The sequence below is a fragment of the Cavia porcellus genome, unplaced genomic scaffold (assembly GCF_034190915.1).
Source record: "Cavia porcellus strain 051 isolate PalLab524CR breed Dunkin Hartley unplaced genomic scaffold, mCavPor4.1 scaffold_14, whole genome shotgun sequence".
Lineage (NCBI taxonomy): Eukaryota > Metazoa > Chordata > Mammalia > Rodentia > Caviidae > Cavia > Cavia porcellus.
This window is the reverse complement of record NW_026947497.1, coordinates 46,678,639-46,695,672: the sequence shown is the minus strand read 5'-3', so window position 1 is coordinate 46,695,672 and position 17,034 is coordinate 46,678,639. Positions and strand designations below refer to the sequence as shown.

General features: G+C 41.5%; 1 protein-coding gene across 2 annotated transcripts in view; it reads right to left on the bottom strand.

The window, feature by feature from the left end:
* The window catches only part of Tmem131l (transmembrane 131 like), a 146,694-nt gene that overhangs the window by 45,668 nt on the left and 83,992 nt on the right, over window positions 1-17,034 (bottom strand). For both annotated transcript variants that reach the window (XM_013160335.3, XM_063260864.1), the window contains exons 8-11: window positions 4,723-4,800; window positions 4,289-4,442; window positions 2,823-2,881; window positions 2,408-2,516 (exon numbers count right to left, since the gene is read on the bottom strand). In XM_013160335.3, coding sequence (XP_013015789.1) covers window positions 2,408-2,516; window positions 2,823-2,881; window positions 4,289-4,442; window positions 4,723-4,800 — 400 coding nt within the window. The remainder of the gene's footprint in view (window positions 1-2,407; window positions 2,517-2,822; window positions 2,882-4,288; window positions 4,443-4,722; window positions 4,801-17,034) is intronic.

Sequence of the window (17,034 nt, the reverse complement as noted above, 5' to 3'; positions counted from 1 at the left end):
AGTATAAGCAAAAACCTTTTAAAGACAAGGAGATTATACAGAAACCATTGTTCATTTTCTGTTAGTCGATTCTAAATACTCTGTAATGCTGTCATTCTCTTAAATGGTTTTACATTGTTTTGATATACTTAATGCTACAGTATACGAAGTTGTACTCAAGGATTTCAAGGAAAGAGACAATATGGTAACTACTTTTAGGTCAGGATTATCTGGTGGTGAAACACTATTCTGCTTAAATGGTTATGTTTTGATCTGCGCTGTTTCGTTGGTATGCCCTCTTTTATCTCAATCTCCACTCCATTATTTACTTTTTTATTTTTATCCTTTTAATTAAAGGAAAAAAAATAGCAGGATATATTATAGTAACCCACTTTGACTTTCCATTACCTCGATTTAAAGCCCTGTATTACTCTCACCATCTGGTTTTTAACTGATGTTCCCCTATTCTGTTTTGCTGGATAGTATCAGGTTCGAAAGTTTAGGCATCAGCTGTGAAGATAATGAGATTCATTATAACGCCCATTCTCGTTGACTTTTATCTACTTTTGAAGACCTACAATGTCTCCAATGTTTTGGTTTTGTCGGTTTTATTCTTTACTGTTTTGTTCAATTGTATTATAACTAACGATATAGGCAATTCTATTAGAGATAGCGGGAGGCATTATGGTAACCATTGTTGATCACCTTGTATTATGTTTTTACATTATCTATTATGTCCACCCTTTTGACTTGACCGATTCTGTTCTGTTATGTCACATTTGGTTTTACTCTCTTCCAAAAGTAATAAGAACTGGGGGAGTAATGAAACCCAAAATGTGTAATAGTCATTGTACAAAAGAGAGGAAAAGAAAGTGCTCTAAACTATATAACTGCATGTATATTTAAGTGTATAAGATAGAAAATGATATCACAGAGTTTTATTGGATCATTGAACAGAACTGTTTGCAGTATCATTGATGGAATGTCCACTTTACAAGCTTTAATTTTGTGACCTGAACAATTATTTCTAAGATGACAATATGTAATCCATTAACTAGTGATTTCCTACTGTTCATTTTTTTTCTGTAAATCTGTATAACTTGTACCCTTTCTCTGCTTTTTTTCTTTTCTCCTTAAGTAAAATTAAAAAAAAAAAAAAATCAAAAACACACGGATGAACCCTGACAGCCAAGAAGCGCTTCCCTCTGACCAGCAGGAGTGCATTCTAAAACTGCTGGTTTATAAAAATACTGGTTTTAGGCTTTCCTCGCTCTGGGTCATAAGGCTAAATCACCAATGTTGCATTTTTAACTCACATGCTAGCACTTGATTTTCTTTAGAGTTGCACATATGCTTCCAAAATATTCAAACAGTATTTAAAAAAAGAAAAAGAAAAACCTAAGATCTACCTTTGCACCTGCAATCTCAGCAGAGGAAACGACTGCTCACACTTTGTTGAGTACTCAGGAGTTCTACGCATAAACAGACAGCCTTTAAAAATCAAGATGGACACAGAGTGCTTGTGCTGCAAGACCATGGACACTTTTTAGTCACTGCAGAAAGTGAGCTCAATTTAACAGTGAGCTGTCAGTGGCTGCCTAAAGGTTATTCTGTTGCAAATAACATTTCTGTAGGTACACTTGGGGAGGGGGGTATGAAAAGGTATCACCCTAGTGCTCAGGCTCACTGATCCCCCTGCCTCAGCCTCTTGAGCAGCTGAGCTACAGACACAAGCCACTACACTCAACTCAATGTAGTTTTAAATACACACAGAAGTAGACTGTAAGACGCATGACTAGAACTAAAGACTGAAGAACAAATAAATGTATTTTAAATTTTTATAGAAACTGACAATTTTCCTTCCAAAACAGCCTGCACCGATTTGTATTCCATTTAAAACAAACATGTTTTCTCTCCTAATTGTTATCAATGCAGTATTAAAAACCTTTAGATCTTTACTGACCTAAGTAATAAATTATATCTCATTTACTGCTATAAATTACATCTCTTGAAATATAAGTGAGGCTGGGTATATAATCTGTATATTTCAAGTCCACCTGAAGACAGGACCAGGGTTCTATTCACTACACATCCACCACGTTCTTCACAAGGAGAGGAAACAGCAACACAGCTGAGGGGTCATGAAAGCCACACCTCCACACCAAACAAGTCTATCCCAGTCCTGCAAGCCACCAAAGGAAGCTTTAAAGCTTAAATCGCTACAGAGACAGCAGAATACAAGTGTCACAGTCTCATTTTTACATCATTTCACCTCTTGGAAACACAAAGACTCTGGTTTATTGAAACTAAATCCTTTATAAAACCCTTCTACATCTGCAGTTTCAAATTAGCGTACAGACAGTATTGCCAAACAATCAACTAGATTATGAAAGGACAAGACAACCTCTAATACCTTTTAAATGCATACCTTTGCAAGTGAAAGAGGCAATTTTGGTGAAGTTGGTTGCAGAAGTAGGTAGCAGCACTGGTTTAAACTGCAGAGACAGAGCATTCCTCTGTGAGACGTGATGCACATCCTATTAGAAGAAAAATCCACATTACTACTCTCACTTGGGAGAGTATTTTCATAGTTTGTACCCATTCTGTTAAAATAAGTTAAGTAGCACAGATCAGAATACCCAACAACTGCTCAGGAGTGGTGTCTACAAAGAGATGGGGGTATCTTTCATACAAGGTGGGACTGAAGCAAGGAAGATTGGGTTTAAATGAAAGCAAAACATAATAGATACAACTATTTCTCCATCTGTTCCTGAAAGCCCTCATACCCTGCAATTCAGTGCCCACTTGTAATTTCAAATTCTACTTTAAGTGTTTATTAATACCTGGATCCATATAAGGCTGTTTCCTGAATGTAACACATACATATTCACTGCCGAATCATCTGTCCAAAAGAATTAAAGCAATGAGGTTTAAAAAAAAAGTCATCTCATTCCAGAACCTTAATACAGTAACTGATTCTACATCTCTACAAAACTGTTAACCTATTTTTTGAATGCTGTAATCAAAACCAGAAGCTGTTTCCTTTGTGTATTCTTTTAAGTCACAAGAAAAAGATCCTTACAAAATGACTGGCTTAACAATGTGGGCACTCTAAAGGATGAAGAATTACCAGGAGAGAAATTGTAAGTTTAGGCTTCCACTATGTTCTTTTGCAGGAGAGGAGGCTAACTGAATGAACAGTCATGTTTGGAAAGAAACTCTTGCATGTCAGAATACAGGCTGGCTTCTTTTCAGCCCTTCCAACAGATATGCTCCCCACAGGAAAGGGGTCTTCTCCACATTAGTGTCTACCCAGCCATTAGGAGAATCTATAAACCCTAGACAGAAAAAGCTCTCCTGCGATTCATCATGACTCCCGCCAGCTGTAAGGACTGGAAGGTAACTGGTGTCCGGCCCATAATTCAGAAGTCGACAGGGCTCAGCATGAAGCTAAGTTGAAGAGTATACACTTAGCTTGTGTGAGGACCTGGGTTCTGTTCCAGAACTAAGGAAACTTCAAATAAAAAACTATGTTTCCTATGCACTGTTTGTGCCATTCCTTTTACACACATATTTATATACTTGTATTGATATTTTCCATATACTTATATTCCATTTTCCTACAGAACAGTCACCACAGCTAAAGGCTAATAGTAAATCCTACGGTATGAATTTCATGGGTCATACAATATGTGTTCCCTACCAAAATTACCAGCAAGTTAAAGTGATGAGGTAGGTTACTTATGGAACACATATTCCCAAAGATAAAATTCACAGAACTGACCACTAAAATTCTACTGTAATTTTACTTGTCAGGCATCTGAGAACAACTAGCTATGGCACTGACTATCAAGAACACAAAATAGCAGGATGTGGCCAACCAAGCTTTTTGCAACTCAGTAAAACTCTTAAAAATAAGAGACATAAGACTTCTAACACTTCACATAAATTTCCAAGCACAGTTATTCCACAGAGACTCAGAGTAGCTTGCACTGGTCATTTGCCTTACCCTCAACATAATAATACAGCCCTATACACAGCTGCAGATTGAGAGCCAGTTACTACTGTAATCTCGTAATAAAATCAAAGGTTCTCAGTCTTGTCTTGCTCTGATGCACTCTATAAGAAAATGCTACTGACTGATGGTGCAAGGTTAATGAAAACATGCTGTAACAAAGTTTGCTGTTTATTTTGTTTTGTTTTTTTGGTCTTGGGGATTACACTCAGGGCCTTATACATACTAAGTACACATGCTACTCCCGAGTTACACCCCCAGCACTATAATGAAAACTGTAAAATTTCATCTCACCTGAGGTTTCAGATTTATCTGTTGCTACATAAACAATAGAGAGATGATCTAACAAATCTTGAGTGTCTTCTTCAAATTCTTTTGAGGAGTTTCCCATTGTTACAATTATGCTCATTTGTAAGTGCAAAACATCATCAGATTCCAGGTAACAACTCTGAAATTGGAGGGAGAGGGAGGAAAAAAAGGCAAAACTCAAAAAAAAAAAAAAAATTGTCTGAATTTTGTGATTTCAAATTTTTTTTTGTTGTTTTTGTGGTACCAGGGATCGAGTTCAAGACATCACGCTTGACTTCAAATTTTTGAAAATGAAAAGCACTGAAGACAACAGCATGTTATTTCTCAGAATGGAACATGAGTGCTGCTTCAGTTTTTGTTTTTAAGCAGAGGCAAGAAGGAAAGAAGGCTGAAAGGAAACACTAAATATTTTATTTTACCTTTAATTGCTGACACACTTTATTATGTAAACTGCACTCCAGATGCACCTGTAAGAGGCTGGTATTAGTGGTTTCTGCCTAAAATAAGGAAAAAGGGGGAAAGAATTTAGGAAACAAAAGGCAGATGCTAGCATTAACAGTAAACAACCCATCATTTACTCAGAACCCACATTTATTTATTCCTTTTTGAGTGTCTGCTAAGTGCTGGGCATTATTCTATTTCTGGAAACATAACAGTGAGCAAAACAAAAATCTGTGCTGACAGTGAGGTTATCTTCTAAAGGAAATCAAAACTCTCCTATGAGAAACATGAAAATTACGAGTATTATCTGCTTATAATAATAAGCAGGTAAGGATGTTCTGATACACACATGAACATAGTCTTTCAGCATTTCTAATAAGTGCTAATAAATGTTTAAATACAAAAATCCACTTTTACAATAGCCAATTAACTGTTTTTATGTATGGCATCTATCAGTACAATGACCATAAGAAGCTATGATCCTTGAGTTGACAAAACTTTAAAAAAATGTCCAAATTCAATCGCCTATTGTAGTATGTAGAAGAGCTATGAGTGCAAGAGACAAAGGTATATGAACCAAGTTCAGGGGTCCCAGCCACACAGAAATACAGCCATACACACTCAAGCAAAGGAATTATGCAATCAAGAAACAGAGCTGTTAAGAATGGGATGGCAGAGTCTGCACATGTACAATACACAGAGATGCTCATTAGTGAGACACATCAATCCACGAATCCAGGCTATAAGATTTCCTGTTTCATAAAGCTGATGTCACTGGCACAGTGATTATAAAAAGGAGCCACAAATCTCCAAAGAAAGCATTCCCATGAGCCAGGTGTAGTGGTACATACCTATAATCCCACTACTTAGGAGAGTAAGGCAAGAGGATCATTGCAAATTCGAGACCAGCCTGGGCTAAGAAGCGAGTTCAGAAGGCCAGCCTGAACTGCATAGCAAGACCCTGTCTCAAAAAGCCACACACACACACACACACACACACACACACACACACACATTCCTCAAAACCTACATTACTTAACAGTATGTGGGCTCTACTAATTCCAGGAAGATGCTTTAATGAAAATGGAATCAACAGGCTGGGGATTTAGCTCAGTGGCATAAGCGCCTGCCTTGTAAGCGTGCAGTCTTGAGTTTGAACCCCAGTCCCCCCCCCCAAAAAAAGGAAAAGAAAATGGAATCACCACAATCATGGTTAGCTTATTAGCGTTTTAAAAACTTCAGTACATTATACAAAAATATATCTAGGGGCTGGGGTTGTAGCTCAGCAGTAAAGCATGTCCTCAAGTACTCAAGACGCCCTACATCTGATCCCCACCACCACACCAAAGCTTTAACTACCCCATTTGCTACCCCATTTGTCATCCTGGGAGGTAAGTGCACAAAAAAAGAATAAAATATATTACATTTTTAAATACAGTAAATACATTTTTAAATACTGTAGGCCTAGAAATGGTACCAAGTATTAATAGGCTTTTAAAAAATTAGGGCTTTGTAACTGCTAGTATTTCTAAAACATAATCTATAACTTCAATCTAAAAGCTTAACTAGATTTTTGAGTCTTTCTATGAACAAATTCCTCCACCAAAGACATAAACAAAAAAAGCCACACTTTTGCAAGACTGCATTAACCACAATCACAGTCTCCACAGCCAAATCCAACAGGAACTTCTGCAGGTTTCTCCTCCCTCAAACTTAACTGTTTGTGTGTCTGGGTTTTGCTCCTCCCTCTAGGCTGTACCTCCTCCTACAGGATTCCAGTGGCTGTGGGTGCCTCGCCCCCATCTCAAGGGTGCTCTCTGACAAGCTGAGCATGCCCATATTGACCCCTTCACCTCAGACCTTTGCACATTCCACAGTCAACCCAAGATGTGCAGGTAGAAATCTGAAAACTCACCTTCAAACACATAACGGCAGTACACCAAAGGCACCTCTTCAACTGCCCTTTGGCCTCCTCATGAGTCTTTGTGAGAGTTTTATTTTGCTTTCTGTGGTACTGAGGTTTCAATCCAGGGACTCTGTACTGAGCTACATCCTCAGCTCTTTGACATTTTTACTTTAATTTTTATTTTGAGACTGAGTCTAAGTTACTAAATTGCCCAGCCTGTGCTTGAGCTTCACTTTTTTTTTGAACAAGGAATTGAAGTCACGACCTCAAGCTTGCCGGGCAGGCTAAGCTGTCTCCCTGCCCTGCCCTTCACTCTCAAGTCTCCTGGAAAGCAGGGGCTGTCTGCCAGTTGTGCCCAGAGGCACACTCAGGCCCCAGCTGCTTCTGTAAGCGGTATCACACCAGAACGTGGCTGTGCAGTTCCTCCCATACTGCACTGCCCTAGCCGCGGTGGTGACTGTGAACCTGTCAGAGCTGCTGGTGATCACAGACAGGGCTGCTGCTGCTGCTGGTCGTTATTCTCTATTCTACCATTGCCAATTACTTTCAACACAGACTGTGTGGTCTGCAAAACCAAAATACTCTAACCACATGAAACTACAGAAAAGGTTTATGGTACAGTTACTTCCTACTGGTTCCCTGACTCCACGTCTGCCCTTTCCATGCCACTCTGCACACTGTTTCATGTGGGAATTTACAAGAATGGAGGTGGAATTCAGGCTTCCACCTCCAGCACAACCAAAAAAAAAAAAGTTTATGAATTTACCCTTCAAAGACCCTTAGAACTTTTCAAAGACTCCTCACTTGGCACCAGTGCCACCTTCTTTACTGCAGCTACAGCATTCAGGCACATGCCTTGTTGCTGCTTCTTTGTTCGTGAGCCAGCCCTGCTGGGACATTTTCCACTGCTCTCTCCTACAAGTTTTGAGTCTGCTCTGCCTTAAACCACATCCCCCCTGCCCTTTTCTCCACCTACTACCAATTCATCTTCATGCCTCGGCTGCAATATCCTCTCACAGCTCATACCTGCAGCATCCTTTCACGATCCTCCTTGCTAAACTGTCATCACCCAGTCAAGATCTGAGGAGACTGTAAGCAACCTGTTCGGTGCTTTCATCACAATGCCCATCACTTAACTGACCCTCAACATACCGCTGGTAAGCGAATAAATATAAGACACACAGTCACAGATGTTATGGAATTGGGAAAGCTTCAAATGGGTAAGAAACTAAAAATGATAATGCCCATAAAATAAAAAATATAGCTGGGTGTGGTAGTGCGCGCCTACAATCCCAGCACTTGGGAAGCTGAGGTAGGAGAATCAACTGTGAGTTCAAGCCTAGCCTGAACCTCACAGTGAAATCCTGTCTCCAAAAAACCCCAAAATTTAAAAAATATAAAATCTGACATTTGATGTGCATAACTGATACAAAATCATCAAAACTTCTTAAAATCTAACATCACCACATGTTCAAAACTCATTAAGTTTCTAAAAAGAGATCTACAACTATTTATCCTCCCTAAACTATTTCTTCAAATGTGGAGATACTCAAAATTCAAAGACACAATCTGGAAGATGACTAAAAACTACATTTTCACAATGAGTTGAAACAATTGAAAACCTAGTACTTCATAATCTTTACTTCTACATGTATAAATTTATAATTTGTCACTAGTAAAATCGTTCTATTAGCTTAAAGTATAACAAAAATAAACCACTAGAGATTGAGTAACTCACTCAAAATGCTTGGGACCAGAAATATTTTGCATTTGGGGGACTTCTAGAATATTTCCACATTCTATACCATAAGATCTCCTGAGGATGGGACCAAAGTCTAGATGTGAAATTCACTTATGTTTCATATATACCTGGGTACACACAGACTGGAGATAACTGTACACAGTAGTCTTCATAATTTTGCTAGTGAAACAAAGTTTGTATATATTGAGCCACTGGACTTATGGTATTACACTGAGGCTCAGAAATACTTCAGATCTTCATATTAGAAAAGCTATGCTTTCATTTACTGTAGGACATTATTTTAGAAACCCACAAGGGGGAGTTCCAGCACCTCCAAACCATCACTGAAGTGTGCTCATTTCTCTAAGAGAAATGTAAACGTTCATATCTCTCAAAAGAACAAACTAACGCAACCTTAGCTTTCAAAAGAAACTAAAACAGAAGCAAACATTTGTGGCACCCATGCAGCTTGGGATTACAAACTCCCCGAAGGTGCCCAGCTGACCGACTGTCTGATCATGGAACTGCACACTAAGTTTAGATTCAGTCACCCTCGGCAGATTAGAAAAGGAAAAAAAGAAAAAAACAATTTTCTGTCTTTGAAGCCTTCCACATTAATATTTTCCTAGGGTGTTTTCTTCAGAGTCCATATGAAGTATATGAAAGTAATTCTTTTAGTTTAAAAGATGGGAGGTGTGGGGGCTGGAGGTTTAGCTCAGCGGCATAAGTGCCTGCCTTGCAAGCAGGCAGTCGTGAGTTCGATCCCCGGTACCGATAAAAAGGAAAAAGAAAAAAAAAAAAAAAAAAAAAAAAAAAAAAAAAAAAAAAAGATGGGAGGTGTGGCTCTTAAATGAGTCCTGGAGGTAGTGCAAAAAACAGGGAGAAAAAAGTAACAACTCTTTTAATACAATGAGTACCGTTGCTAAATACTCCACGGTAGACTAAGATGTCCATTCCTAGGAACTTAAAGGGTAGAAAGTATCAAACAATCCAGCAGTGAAGAAAATAGGCTCAAACCTTTGTGTGACACCCGCTCCCAGGCCTGGTAGGGGAAGGGCAGCTGAGGGGACTGGACAGTGACTGAGAGGAACAGCATTCCCCTTTACCTGCTAAGGACTTGCTCTTAGAAACAGTGTGCAAATCTGCATGCAAGAAAATAGTAGCAGTTACAGTCCCAAGTCATTTTAGAGTCTTCTACCCACAAGTAACATGTCCTAATAAAAGTGCAACAGAATCTATACATGAATCCAATCAGAATGATGAGACACATGACATTACGATGTTCCCAGTGATAAACACATTTTTAAAAGCCTTGCATTTAAGAAATGTGAGTTATTAACTATAAAGGAATTATTTAGAGGCGGGGTGTAGTGATGCACACCTGTAAACCCAGCACTCCAGGAGGCAGAGGCAAAAGGACTGATTACAAGTGTGAGCCCAGCTTGGGCAACTTAATAAGATTTCTGTCTCAAAAACAAAAAATAAAAACAGGGCTGGGGATGCTGCTTAGTGTGAAGACTCTGGACTCAGTCCCCAGTACCCCAAACAAAACAAAGCAAATAAACCAGGGAAGCCTCAGCCTTAGATCCTAATTTTCTCAGGCACTTTTCTCCCCTTGCCCATTTTTGAGTGCTAAATTTGGGAAGTCCTTATAAAATCTCAAACCAACATGTACATCTATTGACAAAAACACAGATTCTGTAAAAGCCATGGACACCTTCCAGCCGATCATCCACACACAAGGCTGACTGCAATGCTCTCTGCACAGCAAATGACACTGTATAAAATAAGAGCCATCTCAGGTCCCCCTTCCATGGAAGACGTGGGCTCTATACCCGGATTGCTCAGTTAGTGCTTCCTGCCTAACAGACAGGCTCAGCTGAATTATGAACAAGTGCTCCAAGACTGTTTTACTCTGATATTAGATAACAACTACGTTTCAACTCTCAGCACCACTCTTCTACCCTCAGTTAGTACCCTTACCTACATTGCCAAATCCACTCAAAAAAAAATTTGCAAAAACCTAGGAACTGGCTGAAATGAGACTTTTTTGGTTGTTTCAAGGAAAGAGGGGTGATGCACATGCAAAGCATTTTTCCTTATCCACATCACTTCAGAAACAGCAGCAGTGGAGCTGCAGGCCACACAGTCAAGGTCAAACCCAGCCATAAATCCAAGGACACTCCTACCTTCTCACTTGAGCCTCAGCTTCCTTTTTAATTTTTCTTTCAGAGAGTGCTAGAGATTGAACTCAAGGCATTCCCACTGATCTGAATCCTCAACACTTCTTATTCTTATTTTTTTAAATTCTGAAATGGGGTCTCACTACACTGGCCTGGCTGGCTAAACTTGGAAACCTGCGGGGGTAACCTCTGTGACACTAAGTTCCTGAACTCAGAGCAACACTGGAAGCATTAACCCGGACACACAGAAAAACTATTCGGCAGAGCAGGCCCTCAGAGGGGAACATTTTCACTCGTATTGTTTTATTCATAACTAATTCAATTTCTCAATAAAATTCCACAACTGAGGAAGCATTTTTCCCACATCAAAAATTTTAGAAGGAAACTTCTTTCTGATGTCTTTAGCTTCAAAGTAATTTTTTCCCCACTGAAACACTTTAAATTCTTTTTGTCTGATTTCACAAGTGATTCAAGACTCTAGGAAAAACAGTGTCATTTACTGCACGCCACCTTCCAATGCCCTGAAAGGTGCCAGAAATTGTGAAAAGGTGTACAAACCCATCTGGAGAATGAGTCAACCCTTTAGATAACAACACTGGGCTGAGCCACGTGGACGAGGCCAGGTGCTGTGCCCACTTGGTTCCCACGCCTGCCCAAACAGCTTTCCAAGCCACAGTCTCAGGCCAGCAGTGTGGCCTCCCACCTTGGCATGGCTCTGTCCAAAGGCAAGGAGCTGCTGTCACACAGTTGGACGCGGCTGGATCACAAGCAATCAGCAAGAGGATGCCACAGGCCGGACCCAGGCTTGACAGAGGAGCAAGCTGATCCTGACCGTGTGGGCACTTCATCTGCTTTAAGCAGGCAGGGCTGGAGCGAGGATTAGGGTAAAGAAAGCCGCTACCTGGGGCAATACGGCACACCACCAATCCTGGACAGCTGGAAGGCCGCAGAAGGAGGATCCCTAGTTCAAAGCCACCCTGAGCAACTCAGTGAGGCCACATCTCAAAGGATTAAAAGGAGCAGGTCAGGGGATGAGGCTCAATCCCCCGGTATCCACATGCATGCGAGCGCGCGCGCACACACACACAAATGACAAAAGCAAAGTGCTGTAGAAGATAACAGTATGATGGTGTCATAATTTAGCAACTGTACTTCGAGTAATATATTCAAGGATGGTAGCAAGGCCTTGAGCACGTATTCACACACTCATGTTCAAAGCAGAGTTACCTACAGTAGCCGAAAGGTAGATGAATCCAATCATCTATCAATAAATGAATGGACCAAAAAATGATTTATTCACAATGGAATATTATGCAGCCTGACAAAGGAGTTAAATTTTGATACATGCACGAATTCTGAAAACACTATGCTAAGCGAAATGAGCCAGAAATAAAAGAACAAATATTACATTACAGGAGTTAAATTTATAGAAATGGAAAGTGATTACAGAGAACTGGAAGAGGAGGAAATGGGGAAACTGGTGTTTACTGGGTACAGAGCTGTGGTTTTCTTGTTTTTGTCATTTGCGGTGACAAGGATTGGACCCTTGTCCAAGAGTGCTGAGCCACAGCCCTAGCTCCTTCTTGTGATAAGGTCTTCTAAATGCCCCAGACTGGCCTCAAATTTGAAACCCTCTTGTCTCAGCCTCCCATGCAGCCAGGATGAGTAGGCATGCACTGCTACACCTGCTTTGCATGTCTGCAAGATGAAAAGGTTCTGGAGAAGGAAGGCGGTGATGGCTGCACAGTAATGAGTGTGCTTAATGCCACGTCACAGACACCCAGAAATATCAAAATGATATGTTTTTATAATGTGTCTTTTACTGCAAGAGGAACAGGGAAAGGAATAAATAAGAAGTGTAACTAGAACAGGAAACCCCAAAAGCCAGATTAAACAGACAAAAAGAACTAGAGAAAACCTAGGCACTACATGAGGAGATATTTGAAATGGGGGAATTCATTTTTATTCTGACTGGAGCCTTTGAAAACACAAAGGAGAACAGGCAAGGTCTAGCAGGCTGGACTGTTCTCCCATGGGAACAAGGATTCTGTCTAAGGAGGCACACAGGGAAGGCCCTGCATATGATGGGTCAGCTTTCAGACATCGCCCCAAAGCCTGCATGGTAAAGGCACGATCCCCAGCCTGCTGGTGCCACTGGAAGGTGGAGGAACCTCAGGAGAGGAGGACAAAGCTATCCCTGGAACATGGGCCTGCACCATCCTCCCCCTGCTTCTGCCTGCCATGGGGTACACAATGTTGTTCTACCACAAACTCCCCACCGTGATACTCTGCTTTGCCACAAAAGCCCAAAGACGCCATGGGCTGAAACCACTGAAACTAAGAGCCGAAATAAGCCTGTTTTCCTTTTAAATCATTTGTCTCAGTTTCACTGTCTACGGTCACAGCAGGCTGTCATAGCAGTAGACAGTAAACAGGGAGTAAGAACAATTTCATGAGCAGAGCCTTAACCAGGGTCAGCTGCACACCAAGGGTAACAAACTGGGACAGGGAGAGAAGTGGCAATGCTCAGGAGACAATGTTACTGTTTGTGCCCGGGAGACAGACCCAATCAAAACCTGGGCAAGACACAAAAAAGAGGGAAGAGGAAGCCTACTAAAGGACAATCAGGCAAGACCAGAGATGCAGCCTGGGCCTGGCAACATGCTGGCCTGACAGAGGAGACTACCACCTGTGGAAGGTTACCTCTTGCAGCGAAGGTCAAAGAGATTTGTCTGGATGAGACACTTCAGTAGACCTAGACCTAGGCTGCCCTGATTCATTTATTCATTCTCTCTGTCTGTCTCTGTCTGTCTCTCTCTTGGCAAGGGTGGTCCTACAAGAAACAAATATCCATACCAGAAAATGTAGCATAGGAAAGCATCCCAGGTACCTAAGAAAGTAAACAAGCTGGTTAAGAAAGAGGGAAATGAATACCAGAGACAGCAACTCCCAGGGCAGAGCCCACTGCTGATCTGCCCAGCACTCCCGCAATGGAGGCAGGTGTGTGAAGGACACAGCTCCTCAGTGCACATGGCTCCCCCAGGAACCACTGGGGGCAGCGCTCCCACTCCCTGTGAAGAAGGGGGCAACAGAGGAGTCCAGAGCCACAGTGAGCCTTGGGGTGAGGTCACAGAAACCCCAATTTCGCAGGCACTGTCCCTCCACCGAGCCGGAAACAAAGCCAGGCCACGCATTTGCACGAGGGCAAGAAAGAAGATCCAGAGACCACTGTGCCTCCCAACCTGAGGGAGGCTAGCTTCCCAGGCACACAGAGGCTGCTCCCCAGCCTTGGGGCCCAAAGGAGCCTCCCCTGCCAAGCACTGTGTGCAGAGGCCCTAGGCACAAAATTGCACTGGGGCCCTCTCCCTGTCCTCCTTTCCTCTAATGAACGCGGAATGTTGTGGACAGAGAGGTTAAGGTCACCCCAGATCATGACTGATCCCCAGATGCTCAGGTCTGGTGACTCAGCTCCTTGTTCCCTTCCCCTGTGCATCACTGTGGTGGTGGGTGGGGCATCCTCCGGAGGCAGAGAGCTTTCTTATTGAAGATCTGAACACTGTGACTTGAGAGCATCAAAAAAGCTGGATGGCACAGGTGGAAAGAACCTGGGGTGGGGAAGCTAATGAGGAAGTACGGTGAATCCTTGGAGCAGGTTCTTAGCAAATTCATCTAATCCAGTACACAGCCTTCGAGGGCAAATGACAGTGTACCCCAGCAATCCAGAAGGATCAACAGAGAAGCAAGGCAAGAAAAGACAGGCTAGGGTCACAAAGCAGAGAGCACAGCTGTCAGAGGCGCTGCCTCTGGCTCAGACTTACAGGCAAGGTCAATGGGCCAAGAGCAAAACCAGAACCACCAGCAGTAACAGAGTCCCTGTCCCTCCACACACCTGTCCTCTTCCCGCAAGCCACCCTCCCCTGGGACCTGAGGGGAGTTGCCTAGCTGTAGGGAACAAACAATGATCCCTGCTCTGGACAAGGCTGACTGGAGGTGGCAGCTTCCTGTCTCCCTCCCTCCACCTAAGACGTCTGTCTGTCCTACAAGTTCCCTTAGAGCAGCCCCGAGTCTAGCCCAGGGGACAGAGGTGGAAACTGGAGCTCTTATCTCAGTGGATACAGGAGAACATGGCTTATCAGGAGCACATGCTTTTAATTCCCTAACACCTGATTCTTACATGTCTACTATATTCAGAACTTGGTCAGGAAGTAATATTGATTTGGCAACTTCAAGTCTTCCAAAAGAATTTTCCAGAATATTCTGAGCGCTTGACAGAAGTCAAAGGAAAAATTCTCTCATATTTCATAAATGGCTTATAATTCTGCCTTTTGAAAATTCATTAATTCAACTGTCAACAAATTCAAGTTATTCAATTACCCTATTACACATTACCAGGCTTTGTACTAGGTGACAGAAAAAGAAGTGTGACTCCTGTCAGAACTGGTAACGTACTAAAGGAAAAAATACACATAAAAACAAGACCTTTTTTGTATTATACAGGTTGTCTCAACATGCTTGGGAATAGAAGTGTTTCCATTTTGGTTTTTTGCATTCTGGAATATTCACACATATACAATGAGGTATATTGGGGTGGAACTCAAGTTTAAACATGAAATTTGTTTATGCTTCATATGCCCCTTATACTCACAGCCTGGAACTGTTTTTATCCCCCTCCTCTATGTCCCATTCCAAGGAATCATTTTTACTTGAACAGATAACAGAAAAACTTTTTGGACACTTAGGCAATCTCTCTCTCTTTTTTTAAAGCTATATTCAGAGGCAGACTGACAAGGGAAAATTAAGCTATAGTCTATATTCATCTGATGTCTAGTAATTTTCTACGGGTTAGAGTCTATTGTTTTCACATAAAAAAGATCGAATGACTTATCATGCTAAGAAAAATCACTAAATACATCATAACAACATAAGCCTTGGTGGGAATTGTCAGCTATCACAGAAAACTGTTCATTCCTTAACTAATCATGGAAGGGTCCAGGACACAGGATGACCACTGCAGGCTTTCTTTGTGCTCTGCCCTGCACATCATGTCCAGTCAGAGTACCAGTCAGAGAAAGCTGCCCTGCCACTGCCGGTCACACTGACTGAAGGAGCTCTGGCTCCTCCTCCCTAGACGGAGGGCAGTGGACAGGGGTCAGCCCCAAAGAAGGGAAGCAGCAGGTACCAAGGCCAGTTCCCTCCCCAAACCTGGTGGCCTCGGCTCCAGGCAGGTCCCTGCCCAATGCCAGATCCTTCTGGCAGACAGAAGGATCCGACATCACACACGACACACAAAGGCTGTGTCCATCTTAAAAGGTTAGGAAGCCCTGGTCTGAAACGCTTTCCACATCACACAGAATACCCACAGACACTTTCTCCTTCACACATCCAGCAGCACACTGAGAGGGGACTGCTCACCCACGCACACACACCACAAAGACTGCTGAAGGGAGACAACAAGACACTAGGTGTGGCAGCCTCTGCCAAGTGGGACCGCTCTTACGGCTTAGCATTAATATATTTTCACTATCCATGTTAGCAGAGTTCATACAGCATGCACTGATTCAACCCATCTTCTTTTTTCCACCTTGCCCTTACTTTTCATTTCTTCAGGGTTCCCATGTTTTCTTATAATCTTGTAATTTCTTATAATCACAAATATGCTGAGGAGATAATCACTTTTCAAACTATTCAATAATATACCATGTTCACACACACACATACACACACACACACAACCACCTTATGTGTCAAAGGCTTTCCTTAAATGTAAAAGTTCTCTATGTTTCACATGTTGTTTTATAATTACATTTTAATGATGCCAAAGGTAATAATGATTTATTTTAAATCTCTCAGGCAAGCTACACCTAGTGACCCTATTACAATGTTACATTCTGAGACAATACCATTTCAGAAATTCTGTTTTTCCCAAATATAGAAAACTCCTCAAAATCTCAATAGGTTGGATCCAACAAGGCACTAAAGAAAACATTAAAAACTAGATTCTGCTTTCTCATAAGTCTGATGACAACTACATTTACATGTTTCACCCCACCACTTATTAATAGCTAAAATCAGAGGGAACAGTCTAGCTTATGTACTATCCACTAATTGGATATTTCCACGGGGGCATTAGAATTATAATCTGAGGGGGCTGGGGATTTAGCTCAGCGGCATAAGCACCTGCCTTGCAAGCAGGCAGTCGTGAGTTCGATCCCCGGTACCGATAAAAAAGGAAAAAGACAAAAAAAAAAAAAAAAAAAAAAAGAATTATAATCTGGAAAAACTAATATATACTTTGCTATGTTGTTAACTCATAATTTACTGAATTTTTTTCTGTTAGGCCTTTAAGCTGCCTCTGCTTTTATATTACAATAAAAATACTGCAAAGAATGCTTTACTTGCACTTACCTTTCCTGCATCATAAATGATTAAATAATTTACTACATTTGGGGAAAATTTAAGA